The sequence below is a fragment of the Ambystoma mexicanum genome, chromosome 4p (genome assembly GCF_040938575.1).
Source record: "Ambystoma mexicanum isolate Mex_15411 chromosome 4p, UKY_AmexF1_1, whole genome shotgun sequence".
Taxonomy (NCBI): Eukaryota; Metazoa; Chordata; class Amphibia; order Caudata; family Ambystomatidae; genus Ambystoma; species Ambystoma mexicanum.
This window is the reverse complement of record NC_090927.1, coordinates 1248188413-1248212656: the sequence shown is the minus strand read 5'-3', so window position 1 is coordinate 1248212656 and position 24244 is coordinate 1248188413. Positions and strand designations below refer to the sequence as shown.

General features: G+C 48.4%; 1 protein-coding gene across 2 annotated transcripts in view; it reads right to left on the bottom strand.

Annotated features, from left to right (window-relative positions):
• The window catches only part of GALNT2 (polypeptide N-acetylgalactosaminyltransferase 2), a 762087-nt gene that overhangs the window by 63480 nt on the left and 674363 nt on the right, over positions 1–24244 (bottom strand). For both annotated transcript variants that reach the window (XM_069606912.1, XM_069606911.1), the window contains one exon: positions 20321–20413. In XM_069606912.1, the coding sequence (XP_069463013.1) occupies positions 20321–20413 (93 nt within the window). The remainder of the gene's footprint in view (positions 1–20320; positions 20414–24244) is intronic.

The window sequence follows — 24244 nt, the reverse complement described above, 5'->3', positions numbered from 1 at the left end:
GCAAAAGCAACAGTGAATTAAAGGTGCGCTCCTTTAAAACAGGAAAGGCTCTTCAGGTGGCTATCCGGAACACCACAGCTGTATGCAGCGATTTCGACCAAGAAGAGGATCCTCTGCCTGTGGAATATGAGCTGGTTAATCCCACTAAGCTCAAGGGAAGAAGACTCCGGACTGGATCTTCTCTGGTCGTTTGAAGGGTAGATAGCTCAGGACTGCAGCAGGTCTCCACCGGGACTGTGTAGTTGCAGCAGTTGTCTTTTCGGCTTCTCTTCGGTTCCTTGCAGTTCCAGTGGCGACTCTGACTTCCAGCCCAAGAGTCCTGCCTTTTATGTGAAAATCTCCCATTCACACAGCCTGGCTGTCAATCACCCAGCAGGGGGGTTGTCCGGCCCGGACAACCACCTTAGCCAATCATGACAAAGTGCGACTTGGGTTTCCAAGGATACCCTGTGCAGGTGGTGACCACACCCCTCCCTCACATTCAGCCCACCTAGACACCCAGGCGCCAAAAGGAGGGCTTCTTGCGAGAAGCCCGCCAAGAGATGGTAAACAAAGAAAGCAAACCTGATTTTCCACGCTAAGTAAAACACAAGAAGGACTTTAACGAAAAGAAATGGCGAATAAACCCAACTGGAGCCAAAAGAAAGTATTTAGTCAAGCGGGTTTATGTTCGAGGCTACTATGATAGCCTGGAACAGTACCACGTTTATATAATATAATCGCGGTAGGAAAGTTAGGGTAGATGCCACTGCCACCAGCCAAGTCTAAATGTTAAAAAAGAGCAAAACAAAGCTCAGAGGCACAGACAAAAAGGGATAGGAGTTAACCATTTCCAGTACCCCATGTAAGATGGGGTGTACTGGGTCTGTAGTTTTAAATGACTATGTAAAGTAAATGGCAACTTTACCTGTTTTCGGGGGGACAGTAGTCAGCCCCAGAAAATGGAGTCCGGGGGAAGTCGCAAAGACAAGCCTGTGTTACTGCACGGAAGGGGCTGTGCAACACACAAAAAGTGGGATTCATGGAGTGGGGTCCTCCAGAGCCCACTATCACGCAAACAATAAAAACACACATGGCAAAACACACGTAAGAGTGGGAAAAAGGCTCACTCTTACCAAGTGGAAAAAATAAACTTCAGAAATCCAGCAAAGCTGCTGGGGGACTCAATAGGTGAGTGAAATTAGCCATAGAATGAGAATTCTCCTAACAGCGAGGTGTGACACTTGAGCCAATTGGTGGAGCGCCTGGCATGAGAGATATGCTGAGTTTTCGGAATGCCTAGGGCAGTTATCAATGCGTTATTTTGGAGCATTTGCATTTTGCTGATTTTGTGTTTACTGGTGCTCGGATAGAGGGCGTTGCAATAGTCCACCTTTGACAGGATGAGGGCATGTGCAATTGTGATGCAACTTTCAGAGGAAAAAAAAGGTTTGCAACTGTAGATCAATTTACACATGTAGCTGGTAGCAGAGGCAATGGTGTTATCTTGTTTGAGATTTAAAGCCGAATCCAGTTAAAAACCTAAAGTTTTTACTTCCTTCGAGACTTTGATTTTAATTCCATCAATGGTTAAGAAATTATATTGAGGAGAGAGTTTATTCAGTTTGTTAGTTGATCCCAATGAGTAAGAGCTTGGTCTTATCATTGAGACATAGGCCATGGGTGGCCATCCAGGTTTGTAAGATTAAGTAGATTTTGTTGATCAAGGCTACATCAGTGTCGTAGTCCCCTTGGATAGGGATGAGAATCTGGGTGTCATCAGCATAGTTGGTATATGAGACACCCAGACTATTAAGTATATCGAAGAGGGTCTTAGTAAATATTTTATACATGGTTGGGGAAACGCAAGCTTCCTGTGATACTTCACATGTGATTGGTAATGGGTCTGTTGCAGAAGTAGGTGAGAACACTCATGGATCTGTTGTCTAGAAATGAGTTGATCCAAGTGGTGGCTTCATTTGAAAAATGGGCAGCTGATTTAAGATGGTTGCACAAGACTTTATGGTCATCCAAGTCAAACGCAGTGGATAGGTCCAAAAGGAGAAGAATGGAAGCTTCTCCTTTGTCCTTTCGATCGTCCATTTGGTTCTTTAGGTCGATGAGGGCAGTCTCTGTCGCATGTCTTGGTCTAAATCACGATTGGCGGGTGCCCAGTAAATTGTTAGTCTCTAAGTAGGATTGAATTTGACGGTAGGCAGCCTTATCGCAGATTTTTAGGAGAAAATGGTACCATTGTAATTGGCCTATAGTTGGTGAGAGTGCTGGGGTCTAGATTTGACTTTAAGGAGGGGTAGAACCCAGGCAACTTTCAGGTTAGTGGGGACTGAGCAAGTTTTGAAAGAGGCGTTGATGAATGTAGTAATGAAAGGAGCTAGGTCCCTAGCTGCTTCTTCAATACGTGCTGGACAAGTGTCCCCAAGGCATCTGGAGGGTTTAAGTGAGGTGATAATATTTTCCACCTCCGATATTGAGATAGGTTTGAATTTGAACAGATTACTTGGTTTAGATTGTTTGGTGGTGATTTCTTGTAGTAGGGTTTCTGGCATCACTAATGCATTCTTATGCAGTGTGTTTTTTTTTGGCTGCAATTTTCTCTTGGAGCATGGATATTTCGTTGCAAAGGGCATTTTGGATATCCGTACACCAGGATTTGTTTTTGATGCACACGTCATTAGTAGCGATATGTGATTCTAATTCTCTTAGGAAAGAGAAGGTTTCCCTTGTGCTTTAATTTGCTTTTTTGATTCTTTCGTTGAAAGTATCTTTTTTGTTTGAATGATTTCCTTTGTATACCTGTCTGCAAGAGAGGCGAGGTTATTCTTGTTCTGTTCAGAGGGGTTATTTTTCCATATAGCTTTGGCATGTCTTTTCTCGTTACGTAGGGCTTTCAGGCTGGGAGTAAACCAGGTGTTCAGGTGAGCTCTGTGTTTCTCTTTACTGAGTTTAAGCAGGGCAATGGAGTTTATAGCTAGGTTGATAGTGTTGTTGTACAAGTCAACCAATGCCGTAGGGTCAGAGGTGAGGTTCGATGCGATCGTGATAGGTTGGATGAGGAGCAAGAGGTTATTAACTGTTACATTGTTTCTTTCTTGTTAGTACTGGTGGCGCCAGTCTCTGGTCACCTTCGGTATCAGTTCTTGTAACTATCACAAGGCTTTTGCCTCCTCTTTGGAGTTTGCTTTCCATATTGTCCTTCTTGACCTTTGACCCAGGTTAATGAGTCCTGGGTAATCTTATCAAGTGCATTTTCCTGTGTGCCGTTTGCTTTCTGGGTAGTTGCAGTTCAGTTTTTCCTGGAGTGGTATGTCTAGTGTATCTTATATCTTATGGGCTTCTCTTACGTTCACTTCATAATAATCTCTCTGATGCATTCCACTCTGTGCTTCTTGAACAGGATATTTTACCCCTCTTCCGAGGGTAGTGTTAACCAAGTTTTAATGGTCTCCATCTCAGGATTATTTGTGATGCTCTTTCTCACAGTATTACAGTTCAATTTCACCAACTTTGATTTCAAGGTTTCGCCATTTTTACTGGGATTTTCCTCAGGTTCTCACTGCCTGCACCTGCTGTGTCTCCAGCGTTTCTCTGGTTCAGAGCAGTTCTGAACGTCACCGGCTCTGAGGTTCTCTTCAGCTCCGTCTCCTTGTGGTGTTACTCTTCCAGGGGGCCTCCCCTGCCTGCGTATGCATTCCTCTCGCTCGCCTTGGTTCGGCGTGTACTCCTTCAACCACCTCAAATCAGTTAATTGGCTGTTTTTCTTTAAATAGACAGATTCTCTTTCTTGCTAATAATGGCATAAGTTATCTTTCTCTTGAGTCAACTACCAGGATTTGATACTTTTTGCGTATCGGATAGACCCATGTATGCCATCATGGGGCATGGCTGAAAGAGTTCCTCATGGGAACAGGAGTCCTTGTGCCCTAAGGGGGAGTGTCTCCCAGTGCGGTCCCACTTGCCCAGACCCCTAGGGAGGGTCTTGCAAAGTGAGCTCGGGACTAATTACCTTGATTTGTCAAAGGTCACAAGACTATAGGAGAATTAACGGCCTTCTCATTAACAGCAGGGCCGGCTGTGGGAGAAATAATATTTGAAATGCCGGAAGATAAAATAACCACATACCCAGATTAAAAACAAATTGGGTGATCACTTCGCCATACTCGAGAATACAGGCTATGAAAAGGCATGCGTTTCACACAACTCAATTAAAAGGAGAAACAATGGACAGTGTCATGACCAGACTGCGCACACGAGTGAGGCATTGTGTCTTCCACTCCAACGAACAGACACTTAAATCGCAAATCTAGTGTGAATCACCCACTTCAAAAAGAAAAAAATACCTGAAATTCTCACAATGGCCTGGACTACCATGGCAATTTAAATGCAAGTCACCACAATGTAACAAATTCAAAATTGTGCCTAACTCGAAGATGTTAACCAAATGATGTCAAAGCAAGTACCAGAAAAAAGCACAAAAAGACTTTGCTATAGATGTGCCTATGAGCGACGATGGGGCCTGCCGAGTTTTCCACATGAGTAAGAGAACATTTCCGTTCAGTCTGCCAGACACCGAGACTGAATGAGGCATACTCTAGAGACAGTGAGACATTCAGCAACAATGCCCCTATGCAGAGAGCGAAAGAGGATAAGAGAAGATAGACAGAAAATCTGAGATCCCCCCCCACCTACGTCCAGAAAGTTGGTCACCAAACAGACGGTCTGCATCTCACATTAGACAACACAAACTTAAAAGACTGAATCATCTGCCGACAGCCAGTCCATCCACAAGCAACTGACACTGCATCAAATCACGCGAGAAGAAAGAATTGATATGTATACGCCATTGGGAATCCTAGAGCAGAGCACAACTCCATACGCTCACGGAATATAAATGGGCAGCCATACAAGTTCTTAATGGACATCGGCGCTTCTGTAAATGTCATGTCCGAAGAGGAATTTCAGAAATTGACCAAGACAGCCAAATTGCACAAAGCCAATGTGGCCATATATGCGTATGGCTCTACAGAGCCACTACATTGCAGGGGTACCTTCACAGCCATGTGCTTATACACAGAACAAATGTCTAACATACAGGTTCTAAAAACTGACTGACTGCAGATGCAAACTGAGCTTCAAATCAGCTTTTCAATTGTGTTTGGTAAATGTAATATAACATGTCGTGATGAATTGGTACAGAACTGCCTCTGCCAAGATTGAAACCACTTTCCCAATCACTATTTAAATTCCTAAGCTGAAAGGATGCCAGGTCAAGCTACGTACCACTACCAAACGTAAAACTGGTAGGTCAGCACTACAGGGGTATCCCCCGTTAACATCCAAGGCCAAGTAGAAAAAGAGCTACAGTATCTCAGCAAGGCGGACGACAGAACCGGCAAAAGGCCACACTGCCTGGGTGTCCCCCATAGTGGCAGTGCCTAAGAAAGGCCCAGAAAACCACATACTCTGGTGCATAGACATGAGAATACCGAACCAAGCGATCATGAGAGAGACACCAAGCACCACGAATAACAGACATGATACACCTGTTAAATGGAACCACAGTCTTCGAGACTAGATCTAAATAAAAGACATCAACACTTGGAGATCAGTGAAGACTCCAGGTACATCACAAGACACCTAGGCCTATCCCGATACAAGCAGCTAAATTCCAAATATCAGCGGCTGAGATATTTCACATGGTAATACATAAGGTTATCCACCAAACAATTTCAATTACAGTGATGATTTACTCTTAATCGGTACTTTACAAGACACACATGATGCCACACTTCCTCAGGTCTGCAAAGCATTTGAAAAAGCAAACCTCACCAGTAATAGGGACAAAGATGACTTCAATAGACAGACCCAAACATGTTTTGGGCACACATTTTCATATAAAGGTATTGCACCTGGCACAGACAAAATAAGAGCACTGACGGACGCACCCCAAACGCTCAACATCACAATTTAGATCTTTTCTAGGCCTTGCAAACCACTGCACACAATATCTTCCTGATTTTGCAACAGTCAGTGCCCCTCTAGTTGACCTTACCAAGAACCGTTCCATGTCATTTCATCAACACTCGTTTCTACGACCAGTGTTTTGCTGCAGGAGTTTTTACAAAAACCTCTTTTTTTGGGTGGGGGTTCCCCCCAAGCGACCCTTCATTTAACGATTTTTTTTGTATTCCCCCAACCCTTTATTTGCCCCTTCCCACCCACTAAAAGAAATTTCGATTGAGTTTTTGGGAAAAACTCCTGCGGCAAAACACCAATCGTAAAAACAGGTGTTGGTAAAAGTATCCTATACCCCAAGAACAATCAAGATTGTGTGTGGTGCCGTGACCGTCAAGAGGCATTAGACAAAATCCAAAGACATTTCTGCCGTCTATGTCATACTTGGAACCAAAACTTAACACACAGGTGACAGTGGATGCCAGCCCCGTCAGTCTGGGAGCCGTACTGGCTCAATACTCTGACAAGTCGACATCCCTGAGGAGCATCGTCTCCTATGCAAGCAGGAGCCTCACGGAAACACAGCAAGCTACTCAAGCTGAAAAAGAGCCTAGCCATGTGTGCCAAGTGAACATTTTAATTTGTTTGGGAAGCCATTCACTGTAATCAACAACCAAATATGGGAAAAGTCTGGCAGAGGCTGCCGCGCATTGCACGATGGGGGCTGTGGTTACAAGACTACGAATTTGACTTCGTGCATAAGCCTGGGAAGGATGCAAATCTTGCAGATTTCCTCTCAAGGCACCCACTGCCCTTGCATACTGCAGAGGTATCTGTGGCGTACCAATACATCAAAGTCACAAACCGTCCGTTTCTGATGAGATCATCACTTGAAGACATTTAGTAACACTGCTGAGGGTACAATTCTGAATATCTTCAAGTGCATCATATAAGAAAAATGTAAGCATTCAAAGTGGTTTGGGGGAGACAAATGTCAGTGGACTTCCACGTCATACACACACACTACTGTTGGTGAAAGACTAATGATCTTTCAAACTCTCAACGACTCCTCGGTGGTAATAAGATGGTAATCCTGTCTGCGCTACAATACCACATAATTGACCTGGCCCACGAGGGACACCGGGGAATAGTATAAACGAAACACCCATAGCGTGGGCACTCAGCGCCTTGCCTTCCCCCCCCTTTATCCGTCCCTTTCTTACCCCCCCCCCCTCTACTCCTAATCAGTCATACCATGCAAGCAGTAGAAAATTGACACGACACCAGTTTGGGTTGGAAGGTTAACATGCCTCAGCAGCTTTATTTGCATAAAGTCTTGGAGTTATCTTACAGGCGATCCGTAATTCACCGTCACCGATACACTATTCCGAGTGCGGTTACCTAGGGCTCCCCCCCCCTCCCCCCCAATCGTACTCGTCCGGTGGACGCCTCGGATTGAGCCCGGCCCTGGCTATCACCCTCTCTCTACCCCGGCCGTAGTTGCAGTCAATTATTTGTGCCCCCCATTTCACCCTGCCCCTTGCTAGGTCTTGTAGCGGGTGCCCGACCCCCCGCACACTTGCCCCGTGTCCTACGGGCTCTAGCTAAAACCGGCAGCCACGCGGTGCCTCGCTAACGTTCAGGTTCCTATACCGGCACCATACTAGTGCCCTTACAATTTCCTATACCGGCACCATACTAGTGCCCTTACAATTTCCTATACCGGCACCATACTAGTGCCCTTACAATTTCCTATACCGGCACCACCACAAGTGCCCTTACATTTTATTTACGTATCCGTATTTGGGCCGGCACCGCCCTCCGATGCCGGCCCCCACTTTCTGCCTGCCTAGTTGGCCGTCGCTTGCGACGTCCATCTAACCTTTTCTTGCCAAACTCTGCTCAGCCCCCCCTACGCCTTCACGTTGTTCCGGTTATTGGCATCCTAGTCCTACCCCCGCTATGCCAAACCCCCCCCCCAGGTCTCCCTGCTGTGTCCCCGAGCCCCCCAGAAACATCGCAATTCCCTCTCACTCAAGGCGCCCCCCCCCCCCTCCAACTGCAGCCTTAGCAGGTGTCCTCCCCCCCCTTGGCTGGTGTCATATCTCTTCCTGATTCCCTGTCCCTCGTACTGTCTTCCTTTCCCAACTGTCTCCCCCATTCCCCCGGTCCCCTATGCTGCGCCCCGCCAGGCCCCCTCTTTCCTGTCCTTGCTGGCCCTCCTTGTCCGAGCTCCCCCCGCCCCCGATGCTCCTACCTTTCTTCCTCCAGCTCCCCCCTCTTGCCCCTCCCCCTTCGTGACGACTTACCCCTGCTGTAATTTTTGGTCCCGGTAGCATACCCCCCCGTATTCTCCTCTTGTTCCCCTCCAACCAGCTTCACTTGCTGCCCTCTTTTTAGTTTGTGGTTCGTTCCCTCCCCCCCCCGCAATTTGGGTCTTGGAATTGCCTCCCAAGTCCCCTACATCCCTCCCCTTTTTCCCCAGGGCCTCCCCCAAGCCTATTGCTCTTGGGGCGCCGTGCATCTAAACTCTTGGCTGCTCGTTCCCCTGTGGGTCTGCTAGCAGTGCTTTGTTTCAGGGATTGGCCTGTGATTCCTCCAAGACTCTCTGCTGGCTGCCGGCGGCAGAGAGTTCCCCCCACCCCAGCTTGCTTCCACAGGGCACTCCCTGTATTTTAATGGCTGGCATCCTGGGAGGTGCCCCACCCCCCACTCGGGCCTCTCATACACATCCCGCATTTTTGAAGTGCCGTCATCATTCTAATGACGTCAAAGCAGTGCCCACCTCGGACAGGTGTGTCCCGTCCCCTTCAAAATAACCTGGTACTTTTAAAGTGATGAGGGGATGGCGAATCCAGAATCATCCCCCTGCCTTTCAGAGAACCGCCCATGCGATTATTTGTTTAGCGAGGAATGAGAAGTGGGAGGGGGGGCAACAACAGATCATGCTTGGTAGTTTTATTTGTGCCCTAACCCTTGCCCCCCCACTTCGCTGTGTCAGGATCTGTACCCCTTAATATTATGGCTCCCTTACTCCCCGTTTCCCCAGACCGAGCACCCCCATTCCCCAGCCGCTTTCTGCTCGGGGTGAGTGGACTGGACGCGAATGTGTGGTGCTCCGTGTGGTCTTGCCCCCCGACCACGATGTGTATACGCGTGTATAAATTTCCTATTGCATAGACTCATGTGGCGTTTACTAGCAAACCTTGCCTCACAAAATGAATGCCTGATCGGTGCCCGACCACAGCACGCCGCGCGTTCTTACCTTGCCCAGCGTACCACTTGTAACCATACCCCGAATTACCCCTCCCTTAGTTGACCGTTACCCGAATTACCACTCCCTTCATTGACCTCACATGGTTGGAAACTCACCAAAACTCAGCCTAATGTCATACCTCTCTCTTCCTGCCACGCAGGCACAATCTAGTGTAGTGTCGTCCACTGTTTAAAGCGTGTAATACATTCAACCTATAGTATTGTAGTTCGCCACCGGCCACTCAGGCACACTCTACTGAACATATGCCTAGACGAACGTACTTCTGTCTGCAGGCTCAACAATTCTGCCATTGATGCATGAAGGCCTGATCAATTTGTGATCGTGCTACATGCAGACACCCCCCCCCAGTACTCCTTTACCATGGGCCCGATCTGCCGCATTTCTGCATGAATTGAAGGCATGTTTTCACACTGGTCCCGTGACCTGTCCTTCTCTGCCGCCCTTTTATTCCAGCAATAGGAAGTAGCCACCAGGAAACTACTGCTCCCATAATGCTGTTCAACCACTTTCCGCTCTAAAGAGTAGTATTATATCTTAATACACAACACACATTGACTATATACTGTGAACACTGGTGGACTTGGAACCAAAAGAGGCCCTGGAACTAATGTTCAAAGTGGCCCATATTACACATTTACAGCAAGCCACAACCTTATCCAATGAGAATATGTGAAATTAAGATTAGTGACCTCACAAAACCCGGGGCGCAGGGGCCTCCCCAGAGGCCAGGTCACCCGACCGTGTATGGATTGCCACTGCTTTGCAGTGACCAAAACCATTCCGCTCCCAATTTTGTCTGGCAAAGTAGTGTCAAATACAGTATGCAACTCCCTTTATGAGCCCCTAACACCATCCTTGTTTCATCAATTTGTGATCATGCTACAGGCAGACACCCCCCCCCCAGTGCTCCTTTGCCATGGGCCCGATCTGCCGCCCGACCGTGTAGGGATTGCCACTGCTTGGCAGTGACCAAAACCATTTCCACTCCCAATTGTTTTCTGGCGAAGTAGTGTCAAATACAGTATGCAACTCCCTTTATGAGCCCCTAACACCATCTTTGTTTCATCCCATCAGCCGACCAGTAAGGAGACCTGCCTGCCCGAACTGTATTGTTCAGCCATAATACCTGGCAGCTTAGCAGTAAGCCCGCCAAGGTGAAATCGTAAACCCATTGAATTGCAATGACCAAGAAGTCTGAGGCGACAGGCTGCTGCCTGGTCACTATTCTCCTAACAAAACAATCGCTTCATGCACATACATAAAACAAATCAACAATGACTGCCGCACAAGGTTGTGGACCTAAAGAATATAAGCTAACTTGCCCCACCTATGCCCAGCGGCAAACCTTTCCAGTATCCACCCTGCGTTAATGGCAGTTAGAGCAAGTGGCGCGGCAGCCAAGAAAAGAAAATTGTCAGATAAACCATAACCCCCATTTCCTACCACGTGGCCCGGCGCACAACCGCTAGGGACCCTCGAAACTCCATGTTCCTGCTTATGAGTCCCTATCCTTATATGCACCTTCCTTACCGCACCTCCCCCTCATCCGTGCCTTTGCCGCCCGCCCTGATCTGGTGCTTAAATTAGGGTTATAAATATTCTAGCCTATTGCAGCTGGGTCATGCCTTCCCCTCGCCGCGGTGTGCCCCCTACCCCCCTGTAAGCCTTCCTCCTTGCAAACCCCCCCCCCCCGCCGCTTCCTCCCGCCCTACCCCCGCTCCTCGTGGCCCCCTCGCCGCCGGTATTCGGACCTGGATTAGCGGGCTCCACACTGATGTCAAAAGTAAGCGCTCTGCCCCATGTGCCACTCACCCAGCTCCTGTAATTCTGGCTCGCCGACCAGACCCACGGAGCTGCATCAACAACCGAAAAGGAAGGAAGCCATTTCTTCTTCGTAAAAGGGGGCAGGCTTAAGAGCCTCTGTTGAGAATGTCTAGTGCTCAGCAACCTGACCGGAACCTTAACCATTTGTATAATTCCTGAAAGTTTAGTTGAAACCACATCCCTGCCAACCCGCCCCATGGAGCTGCACCAAACGCCCGAAAGGAAGGAAGCCATCTCCCCCTCGTGAACCAGAAAATTCTTTAGAGCCCCTGTTGAGCATGGATATTGCTCAGTGACCTGCTCCCAACCTGAACCTTTGCGGAATTCCATAAATATTAGTTGAAAACCGCTTTCCCACCCGCCATCTTGTAAAAACTTGTAAAAGCCTACAACTGCCCAACCTTCACACATCTGCACACCAAACCATACCGGCATGACACGATCGCGGTGTGTGGGTTTGCATACATGCAGCACGGCGTTTCCGCCATTTTGTTCCCCAAATTTATTCCCTTCTGCCCCCTTTCCCACCTGTATGCTTTCCTCCTTGCAAACCCCCCCCTTCCCCCGCCGCCTTCCATGTGCATGCTGTTATTGGGACTGTAATGTGGCTGTGGGCCTTCCGGGTGCCATGCAAAAGTTAGCATTTGCCCCGCCGCCGGAAATTAGCCGTCGTGCTATTGACTAAAATGGACGCGGTGCAGCAGTTTCATAAGCGACCCACCCATCTGAGGCCATCACACATGTAGGCACCAGGCAACAACAGCCAACATACTCAACGACAGAAGAGATCCAAGAAGAACGACAGCGGCCCGAAAATCCGCAGAAACAAAGACGTTTCACCGTCAATTCCAAAAAGCCCACCCTCCCAAGAGCCACAGGGGCCCGGCCCCTGCCCTCTCCCGTGCCGAGCACCTCTCAATTTGCATGCTAGAAAAGGACCAGCGCGAACCCACAGCTCCACACACACAAGCCCCAACAATTTCCGCCCGCGCCGCCGATATCGGCTCCGCCATTTCGCGCTCCCCCAAATGCATTCCCCTACCGCGGTGTGCCCCCTCCCACCTGTATGCCTTCCTCCCTGCGAACCCCCCCTCCCACGCCCCCTCCTCCCGCCCTACCCAAGCGCCTTCATGGCCCCCACCGTGTGCATGATATTATTGGGACTACTTGTGGTGCTGTGAACCTTCTGGGTGCCCGCGAATGCAAAAGGTGGAGTTTGTCCCGCCGCCGGGATTCGAACCTGCGTTAGCAGGCTCTACACGGATGTCAAAGCGAGCGCTCTGCTCGCTGTGCCACTCGACCAGCTCCTGCAGATTCTGGCTCGCAGACCAGACCAACGGAGCTGCTCCAAACAACCGAAAAGGAAGGAAGCCATCCCCCCTTCGTAAACAAAGAAACACCTAAGAGCCTCTGTTAAGAAGGGATAGTGCTCAGCAACTTGCTCAAAACCTGAACCTTTTGGAGAATTCCTGAAATATTAGTTAAAACCACTTTCCCACCAGCAATCTTATGAACTGCCAATGCCTTCAAATGCCAAACTCACACACACCAAACCATCCACCCACACACACGATCACGGTGTGTGGGCTTGGAATACACGCGGCACGGCGGCTCCGCCATTTTTTCGTTCCCAAATGCATCGCCCTCGCCGCGGTGTGCCCCCCCCCCCACCTGTATGCCTTCCTCCTTGCAAACCCCCCCCCCGCCCTACCCCAGCTCCTCATGGCCCCCACCGTGTGCATGATGTTATTGGGACTACAGTGGGGCTGTGAGCCTTCTGGGTGCCCGCGGATGCAAAAGTTAGAATTAGTCCCGCCGCCGGGATTCGAACCTGCGTTAGCAGGCTCTAAACGGATGTCAAAGCGAGCGCTCTGCTCGCTGTGCCACTCGACCAGCTCCTGCACATTCTGGCTCGCAGACCAGACCAAGGGAGCTATACCAACCAGAAATACTATGGGCTTTAAAAATTGGACGCGGCGCGGCTCCTTCATAAAAGCGAGCCACCCATGAGAGGCACACGGACGGACGGCGGCCCTGATGACCTCCCAGCAGTTCGGAGGCCATCGTATAAGAATTAAACGCGGCAAGACATAACAGGCACTATAATGCGGAACGGCATACCCTAACTATAGAAAATGCCCCCCTCCCCCCCAGAACCGGGGCCGACATCGACCCCACTCGCTCCCCCCCATCTCCACAACGCCGCGAACCTATATCCCCAGTGCCTACCTCCAACGTTTGCTCCTGGAACCGACCGCTGCAGCACCGGGAACTTCCTCGAACTCGTACACTACCTCCTGTACCGACGCGATACCCGTACTCCTTCTGCCGACGCTAGAACGCCACCGTCACCACCTTCGACCCTGTCCCCGACCTCGCGACCACTGCAACGATGCGGATGGCTGCCTGATGCGGAACGAGCGCTGCTCCGACTGGCTGCCCACGACACAAAAACGACGCAGCTCTGGCAAGACGGGAAACCGAGGGAGGATGTGTGAGTGCTCACACCAGCACGGGCTTTTATGCCCGGCTTCTCCCCGGTTTCCCGCCCTGCCCCTGAAGCTTTCGCGCCCTGCCGGGGGGGGGGCGGGTCCCCTTTTCGTCATCATCCGCCCCCCCGGCGCATTTTTCTTACAGGCCTGGGGGGAGGGGAAGGGCGGCCTGTACCGCCCCCACTAAGGGGCGGCGCCCGCCATGCCTGCTTTCGCTGGCGCGTTCGCCCGCCGTTACGACCAAACTTATTGTTTCCCAGGATGGAGCATTTGCTGGCATCAACCTTAAAGGGGTGTACTAACAGCAGACTCAACTAGAAACATTACACAGTACACTGTTACCTGAGAGAATATGGGAAGAAAAAGCCATGGACTTCTTTGGTCACTACACTTCCGCGTCTACATGCTGGTAGCTCTGGAGGAACACGCCCACTAGCCTGAATTTGTTGAGGATGCTGCTAGAACAGACCAACTTTCAATTACTGAGAGACTACTGCAACACCCCAGAGCACCTCTGATTAATGCCCTGCCGAGCCAAGGTTTGGGAGACGAGTGCGTACAAGGTTACCCCAAGAGACTAGCGATAGATCCGTGTCCCAACTTCCCAAGTCGTATGCAAGCGCACACCTCTGACATTCAAGTAGGTGACGGTAGCACGCCAATCAATGTCGCAGAAAGAACGCCCACCGTTCGACCAAAACCATGTAACGGTGACAGGAAAAAACGGTCCATGTTAACAGCTGAGACATGACAAAAGTTTCTCATCAACCCCCACTCTGAGGAAGCCATGTGACCAGGTAACATGAGTAATCGGCGTACACAGGAGGACTAAAATAACCAAGTGTTCTCCATGGACGTGGGAACAGTTGATCTCGTAAAGTGAACTACGACATGCAGGCCCGTTTCTTGGCCCGGGGAGGGGCGGGCGACCGCCAGGGTGCAATCGCCCCGGGGGCGCAATAGCCCACACTGGTGACGGCTCGACTTGCCCTGGGGGCGCATTCGCCATGAGGCGAGCTCAATTGCCTTGGGCTGTGCGCGATTGCTCGAGTAGAGGCAGCAGCTGCTGGCGCTGCCTCTGATGTGCTCACGTTAGGTGCCTGCCCCGGCACCTAACGTGAGCACATCAGCTACTCGAGCAATCGTGTACAAACGACCTCCTTTTGACATTCACCGCCCCTCAGCCTTCTTCATTTCAATCCCCGCTGCGGCGCCAGGACCCCTGCTGCTAAATTTCATTAGCAGCAGGGGGTCACTATGAGACTCGGCACCACAGTGGGTGAAGTGCAGAAACAATAAGCCATGGGGAAGTCAACTCCTTTTTCAATCATGTTAGGAGTTAACTTCCCCGTGGCTTATCGGCAGCGCTGATCGCTGCTGCAAAGTTTTATGGGCTTGGCACCGCAGCCTATGGATTAGAAACTGCCCTGTACCCAGGCATAAAGACTCCCTTCCCTCTCCATTGTCCTCGTGTTTAAATGCCCAGAGACGGTTCTCGCTAACATGAAGAGGTTTAGTGCGCTTTTTGTGGCCTGTTGTAGCATGTACAATGATTTGTAGTGGAGGCAAAATAGAAAGCGGAAAGCTAATTTCGCTGGTAAAAATCGAAAGCAACCAGGGCCTGAAATACTGTATGAAACTCACAAGATGTTGGCTTTTTGTCAGTTTCAGATTGTACAGTTTGAAAGGACCGTACTGGGTGCATGTTGTTCCCCCAAGACAAGGGTGCATCCATTTCAAGCAGAATCTAAAAGTGAACGGAAAAAAATAAATAAATGCAGATTACCTCCGTGAGCATGGCAAAGAAAAAAAAACAGTTACATTTTGAATAAGTAAAAGAAGGTGAACTTATCCAATAAAATTCAGTCTTTGAATGATTTCACTTAAAATATGCATGTTGAATAGCATGGTTGTTATTGACCCCTTGGTGAAAAGTAGCCCATAGTTTTCCATGTTGATGAATATAACCTTTAGTAATGCCCCATAATCAACAGTGTTGAAAGCCAATGCGCGACCTGGGATGACTGATGGTGCCCCCACACACATAGCATCAGGCTGCACCTGAATTCAAGTTCACTTTGTGCTACAAGCAGCCTGCCCAATTGATAATCCCCTAGTAAAGTGTGCAAAGAAAGGTTGAGCACCCAATGCCTAAAACGTATACACAAGCCAAAAACTGTTGGCTTTGGCAATGTTTTTTTTTAACAGGACTTCGCTGATGGACACTCACAGTGCTTATACATCGATTGGCTGAAAGCAGACCTGGTTAAGACATTTTTACCACACCAGTAGTGGTTCCAGCTCAAATTAAGTCATTAACTCTCAGAAGACTGCTTTGAAAAACACTGGCATGCACTTTGAGTGCAACGTTTGATGTTAAGGCTTGGTTAAAGAGAGCTGAAAGTTTCCTTCATGCTCAGTACATTGACAGGACAACTCTAGCGTGAACAAGATGACTGAGTCCTTTCGCCAATACTGCCATAGCATCTGGTACTTGGCTTGTTCACTTGGGGGAGTACAAGCGGATGCATTGTAAATCCACTATTCTTCCCTTATTTTGCCAAAAATTATCCTTGGTAACCACCCAGGTATTTTATGATTACATCAAAATGTGAGTAGTGATTAACTAGAGGTGCAACTCATGAGGGAGCCAATAACCAGAGGGGTGATGGGCCATATGAACCAAGGACCAGAGGAGTGATGGACCAGGAGAGCCACTCATGAGGGAACCAATGACCAGAGTGGTGATGGGTCATATGAACCAAGGACCAGAGGAGAGCGATCAACCAGGTTCCCCAAGACCAGAAGGGCGACTGAGCAGAAAAGTGACTCACAAGGGAGTCAAGGACCAGAGGGGTGACAGAAAAGCATAGCAACTCACAAGGGCCTTGCTGCCAAGTGGGGGGCCCACGCCATGCGTGACGCCATGAGTCTGTCCTGAATTTTCACTTTGCATGGAGGTCCTTCTAGGCCCATACTTCTAATTGGAAGAACACAAATACCAATCCTAGCAATTAACAGGAAATGCCTGGGCTGGCTCAGTGTCACGAAGGACATGGAAATACCTGGCAGGCATGCAAGGGAGCCAAGGACCGGAGGAGAGCGACAAATCAAGGACCAGTTGCACGATGGACCAGAGAAGCCAAGGGTCCAAAAAGCTAATGGTGTGCTTTTACAAGTCACACATACAAGAAATTAAAATAGACACTAATTGTTAGAAAAATAAAATGCTATTTTAATAAAAAGTTCTTGAATCACAATGTAATAAAACCTGTTTCATGTGTATAACAGTGATTTATTGACGTTGGGTAGGAGTTACTTAACCGCAGGGTATAGTTTAGGAGCGGCGCGCATGCCGAGCGTGCGGGGGTGCGGGGTGCAATTTAGTGTTTCGTACTGGGCACCAAACGGACTGGAAACTGCCCCGACGACATGGATCGAATAGATGGGGTAGCTGTTCATGGTGAGAATGGAACGTTCTGGTAAACAGCCGGTCCATCCTTGTCGTTATCAAACGTTTGGGTTGACCCCAAACCAAAGTGACAAGGATGAGTTGGGAGCGGCAGAAAATAAAGGGGCCAGTTTCCGGCTGACATTACGATGTGTGGATGTTCCTTATTTGCGTTTGCCGCTACACATAAGACCACCACCTAAGTAGCGTAGGATCAAACGTATGAATGAATGCCACCCCCCGCAAACCACCTACTTCGGTATCACGAACACTAGACCCTCCCCGATCCCCCACCCAAACCCCCAAATAGAGGGTCAGAACGTGGAGTCTCACACAGCCGAAGCCACAAGGTTATGTGTTGCGCCACCATGTTAGGGGATAATTAAAGTTGTTCCATTATGAACATGTTTACGCTTGGGCGGGTGTGGCAAACTGGAAAGAACAAAAAAAAGTTACATAACTACTATATTTACCTTTACTTGGAATAGGAGTCCGGTTTCTAGCAAATTTGAGTAAGGTGAGGCAAGCGTGTATTCCAGTTAAATATTCTATCGTTTTGTGATTCCTCGAAATCACATGTAACCCAGCGAAAGTACTTCAATTAGAAATGGAACAGAAAACGTACTCCAGTCTAATCCGTGCGGCACGACTTAATTGAACGTTTTGATTAAAATGTCTGCGGTGTATGTTAGTTTAGAATTGCAATCAAACTCTTCCTCGTTTTCAACTTCAAGCTTGTGTTAATATGTATTTCTCGTGCTGTACCCGTTCTAACCCCTAGATGGCGCCGAAAGTTCACCTTTGACCACGGAGCACCAGTTCTAGAAATCTGTTCAAAACGGAACTAGACATTGACAGAGTGAGGATGTAAATTCAGGAAGGCACAAGAAGAGAGATGTTGGGAATTCTTTCCGACAGAAAACGTGTTTATGACAGAAAAACCCGATGAATTTTGATATGTTTAGAGGAGGCACTTCAAAATACTTGTCTGTGTCGGTCCGTAATCACTAAAGACGTCGTCTTGTCCTCAAAACACAGCAAACATTGAATTCGCTCAAATAAAATAATTCTGGATTTCCCTAGGATTTGTATTGTTTAAGTAAGAGTGGTTCTGTGTCCTGATTTATTGGGCGAGAATCTGATAGCTGCCTAAATGCCAAAGTATACTACTAAAATAAAATACATACTGCACGTTGATAAAACAAGGGTCAACCAGATTTTCAAGACAAACAACCGGGACAGTCAACACCACACACAAGACGACCCCACCCCCCCCCTACTTTAACCCTACCCCCCCTCTGCCCACGCCTTTAATCTCCCATTCCCACAGTATCTGCATACAAATTGGTTGGGAAGGCCTAAACTCGGGATGCAGGTGTCTGCCATTAAAGATAAAGCAGAACACACTCAACGGCCTTACATAAGGATTGACAAGAGGCGAGGTAAGGACAGGAGGTAAACCTTAACAGTCGGGCCATTCAATTCATTCTTCAGACTTACTATCGCCTCCTTCCCTTACTTTACTTTAGAAAGACGCCCCACCGCCACTGAACTAGCGTTCCTCTTATATTTAAAGACCTTTCCCCTGACCTTGATGTGAGAAAGTGGATTATTGGGCGGGCCCTCTGCCTCTTTTCAGGGACATCAATTCACCAAAACGCCAGGGGTAGCAGAAGTGACCCCATACCTGAGGGTTACACAGGAGGTGACATCACATGACCTTTTGACCCGGTGACATCACGGGAAGTGACACTCAACAAGTTTAACAAAACTAGTACTAAAGTGGACAAAGTCCCTTACAGCATCAAGGAGAGCGGATGGGGGGGGGGGGGGCGGCATGAATGCCCGGGCATTAGGTGCACGGAAACCTGAAAAATGTCAAGCAAAGGGAGGAAGTACATTACTTAAGAACTGCTTTCTGCATGGTTTACTAGATTACCAAAAGCCAGTGGATATTACATAAATGTAGCACAAGGTTAATGACAGCAGTGAGACACGAGTTCCTGGTGAAGGACTGTTTCTGTAATTCGGTCTGTGTGATGTTGTACAACCCAACACAATTCACCCATTATAGCAAGTTACACAAGGCGTGTTGAGCCAGGTAAGTTGTGGTAGAGTAAGACTAATTGTTTATACGGTGCAGACCTTCACCACGCTAGCCAAGTCTAACCACCAAACGCCTCCCTCCGCCAGATGTAAACCCCTTTACAGACGAGCACAGGTTAAAGAGTAGGCCACTTGCTCAGTGGCGATCGGTTTTTCTTGGTTCTGGTCGCAGAGACCGGTTGGTAGAGGCATTCCTCCTGCTGGTGAAGTTCAACCTCGCCCACAAACCAGTGACAGCACATTTAAAGGTGAGCTTTGGGGTGCTGTCACATATCTAGCTGTGTCATGAACTCCTTTGTCTGGAAACACATGGAGTAGGTTTCTAAACTGTGGCCATCTTCCTTTTCACCACCGTGGCTAAGTTAAGTAGACTATCCACACATTTGGGGCAAACATGGTCATCTGCGGTAATCTGCGGGCAGTCCAGTGTGACCAGGGATAGCTATGGTTCAGCCATGGCAGTCCCCAAATATTGCCCCTGTGCCAGGGCACTACATAACCAAATGTCTTTACAAATACGAGGGGCAATATTGCTCTTTACCAGTAGACGTCACCTTCAGTAATGTTTGGAATCACATCCGTTAAAGCAGTGTGAAATTAGGTATTTTTCAAACAGGAAAGGAAAATTATAAGAATGCATGGTTTGATTTTTACCACACTTTGTGTTAGATTAGAATGTCTTTAATACGCATGCACGGATAAGATTTCTTTCACAAGAACTGGCATTGCATGGTGCACTGACACCTTTTGATTTGATGTTAGATTTTATATTTAAATGTATTTATAAATATATATTTTTTTATTTTGCTCAACATTTTTACACACATTAACCATATTTAAATACAACTGTTAAACCAGAATGTCTGCCCTTTCATTGCACATATGTAGACTCAATTGGCTGTGTTAGGTCCTTTAATTACACAGGCCACTCCTTTAAAGTTTAATTAGCTATTTGGGATTGGAGGCTGCGCGAGACCCTTTTGAGGGCCCCCCGGCCCCCAAATATTACATCACGATGCATAAAACACCCCCCCCCGATTTCTTATCCCACTTAAAGCACTTTGTGACCATATTGTGCACGTGTAACCAGAGGCGGCCAGAGGGCAGAGACGAGCACAAGCAAAGTCTAGCCACACTGCCACCATTTTTACTTAAATGGTCCTGACTAGAATGGATGCGGAGAACAGAGAAACTGGTGTAGAACCAAGATGGACTTACTTGCCATAAGGTACATTCCTAGCTGAAGGCACAGCAGCATAGTAAAAGTTCTTGTATTCGTCCATCCATGCCTCTGCAGCCCGACGGGTATTTCTGAAAATAAGAGACACTTCAATGAGACGCGCATATTAATCAACATCCACATATGATCAATTGTGCATAGGCACACATCAGTGTCTGCTGCTACAAGCGCAAATAATAAGCTACACCATGCCAGTAAAGTGTTAGGACTCGGCAGCAAGCAGGATTCCCGCTGCACTCACCTGCTACCCTGGAGGCTCGGTGAGCTCTCCACCTGCAGCACTCTCAGGAAAGGTGGCGTGGTGAGCCTCTCTGCCATTATCAGGAGCCCATCCGGTTCGGTGTGGTGCGTACTAGCGTATAGGTAATTATCCTTTAGTGCCATAGTAGACTCTCCTGCGTCACTTATACTAAATTCCACAAGTTCCTGTTGCCTTATTTAGGTTCAAGGCTGGGTACAGTTCACAAGCAGGTAAGCCCCTGTTCAGGGTATTCTCTGTGATTCATTGTGTAGCCTATTGCGTGACAATTCAAGAATCTGTATTGTGTTTCCCTGCATCTCATGGATCCTTTTGTGATAGTCCTAAGGAAGTGTGCGTCAATCCAGTCTTCTTGCAAAGGCGCAAGCAGTTTGTATTAGTTCCATTTGAACGGCTGGCCTTTCCTTGAGGGCGGGAGTGCCTATTATGCCGTGTTTCCTGGGGGTCTCGACTCCGTGTGACGTTTTGACATAGTGCTGAAAGCACAGCTCTGGTCCTAAAGTGCAACCAATTTCCCACCTAAGGTTACAAACACTTTAAACAGAAAGCCAAAAGACCAGTTGCCACTAACGTCCGATTTCTCAAATTGAGCTAAACTAAATATGGCCAACCTTAATTTAAGACAGAGGAGTATGAATACCAAAGTCAAGTATAATTAACGTTTCACACTTAAAATGCCAATGTCAAAAAATGCCTAAACTTTAGTTTGGAAGAATGTGGTTTTCCATTTAACTCCAAAACATTTTCAAGAGAAATCTCAAAACGTGCACATGCCACAAAGACACTGAAAATGACATCAATACCAACGCGAATGTACATTTTTCAGAATGCATCATTTCAAACGTGGACCGTAGAGCTGAAAATACACGTGTATCGATAACGAATACACAAACATGTACTAACGCCATTCTAATGACTCGGATATGTCTAAGGATAAGGAATTTGAATGAGCAAACATCAGCATATGGGCAGCAATACTAATCCGGCATGTGCATGACGAGGCGAAAAGAAAAACCTATGAAAGTTGAAAACACAGGCGAACCACCATCAAACACATTTAACAGACATTAAAAAAGGCATAGGTTTAATCTCAGAACTATAAAAGCGGCTAGAGAATACTGGCCCGGAAACCGCTTGGGCGTACATGAGAGATTGGGGCAAGCTACCGGGGGTTAGAATGGAGCAAGAGGACTGGGAGAGACTATGGAAGCAGATCCCAAAGGTAGCTAGGGCGACCCAATTGCAGGAGGCTTGGTATAAGTATTTAAATGGATGGCACTATACTCCGGCTCGCCTACACGCGATGTACAAGCTCGGGGAAGAGCTCATATACCTCATATATGGTGGGATTGCCCCAATGTTCAGCCTTTCTGGGGAGATATCACTCGGGCACTTTCTCAGGCTCTGGGGGAGAGAGCTAGCCAAGATTCCCAAAAAATTCTACTGGGGACGGGTGTACAGGGGAATAAAGAGGAGAGACGAGGGAGTATAAAGGTGGAAGTGATTTTCTTTTTGGCTGCGATGGCCCTTATTGCACAGAGGTGGAAGAGCCCTGCAATTCCGACAGAGCAATATTGGTTGCGGAAGATGTGGGACATAGTTTCGATGGAATGGGCAACTTATGCAGCCAATGGCAGGTTGGAGAACTTCTCTGCGGACTGGGGTGAGACACTGGCCGATCTGAAAGGGGAATTTAGGGAGCAATGGTGCCGTCAAAGACTCAGGCTATTGGACATCTATGGTTGAAAAGTTAAGATGGAAAGCGACTGGGGGGGGGGGGGGGGGGGGGTTTGGGGGCGGTGATCCATTGGAGCTATGGGGGGGGTTGGGGTATGTTCAGTTAAATGAACAAGTTACTTTCTTACCTGGTAACGTTCTTTCGAGGGGATGGTCCTACGACGTATTCCATATCTATGACAGGTAATGTCCACAGCTGTGCTGCTTCGGAAAATCTTTGGCGTCTGCGTCCTGCGTCGATGACGTCGATGCGCCGTCCCCGAGGACCTCCTCCAAAGGCCGACGTCACCCAATGTGATAAGTAGGACGCACGACGCCCATAGCCTCAGTTTTTTCCCAGAACGTGTGCCATCAGTTTTCTGCCAGTCAGACACACAAGGCCTTGCGGAACGCAAGCTGCAATCGCAAAAGAAATTCTGCAGCGGGGAAGGCAGGGAGGGAGCGATATGGAATAAGTCGTCGGACCATCCCATCGAAAGAACGTTACCAGGTAAGAAAGTAACTTGTTCTTCGAGGGGATTGGGTCCTCCGACGTATTCCATATCTAGGACAGACTCCCAAAGCAGTACCAAGCAAGGAGGTGGGAAAGAATTTAGAATACAGATTTAGCATGCCCAATCAAATTGCAGAATAGAGAACTGCCTTGCCAAAGGCCAGATCTTGCCCTCTGATGGAATCGAGGGAATAGTGACGTACAAAAGTATGTACTGAAGCTCAGGTGGCTGCATCACAGATGTGACGAATAGGAACTCCCCTCTGCAGAGCAGTAGACGCAGCCACTCCTCTGGTAGAATGGGCCCGCAAGCCAGCCGGAGGGTCCTTACCCGCCAAGCGGTAACACTCGGAGATAGCGAAAATAATCCAACGAGACAGTCTGTTTCATCACAGCTTGTCCCAAATGCTTTCCAGCGTAACCAATGAAAAGTTGATCGTCCACTCTGACCCGGGACATGCGCGAAATATAAAAGCTCAACGCTCTCCGAGGATCAAGCCTATGGAGCCTCTCCTCTTCCTTACCAGGATGTGGAGGAGGATAGAACGCCGGAAGAACAACCTGGCTCAAATGAAATTCCGAAACCACCTTCGGAAGAAAAGAAGGACGAACTCTAAGGACAACCCTGTCCTTATGAAACACAGTGAAGGGTGGCTTAACTGAAAGTGCCTGTAACTCACTCACTCTGCGAGCGGAAGTAACCGCAACCAAAAACACAGTTTTCAGAGTCAACAGCCTCAAAGGGCAAGAATGTAAAGGCTCAAACGGAGCACCCATAAGAAACTTAAGAACAAGGTTCAAATCCCAACCTGGCACCAAAAAAGGTGTCGGAGGGAACACATTAGTGAGCCCTTTCAAAAACTGCGAAATTAAAGAAATCTTAAAATAGGAACACTCTTCAGACGAGCGCTTAAATATGGACAGCGCCGCCAGGTAACCTTTAATGGTCCCCACTTGCAAGCCCCTGTGGGCCAAAGAAAGCAAAAAAGACAAAACCATGGGAATGTCACATTCAAAAGGATCCACATTCTGAACTCTGTACCGTTGCCGTTGGAGAAAGTTCTGCGACTGGTGCAGAGACTTTGTTGCCGGCCGCCTGGCCGAGAGCAACACCTCCATCACGTCTTCAGGGAGGTCCCAATCCTTATACCTCAACCTTTCAGAATCCAAGCGTGAAGATTGAGGGATCTGACCTCTGGATGGAGAACCTGACCCCCCCCCCCCCTCCCGTGAGAGCAGATCGTCTCGGTAGGGAAGACGAAGTGGAGGGCAGATGGACAAGTCTAGAAGGTCCGGGTACCACGTCCTCCGGGCCCACGCCGGAGCAATGAGGATCATCCGGGAACCGAACCTCCGTAACCTCCGCAGTACTTGCGGGATGACGGGGACTGGAGGAAACGCGTACAGCAGTGG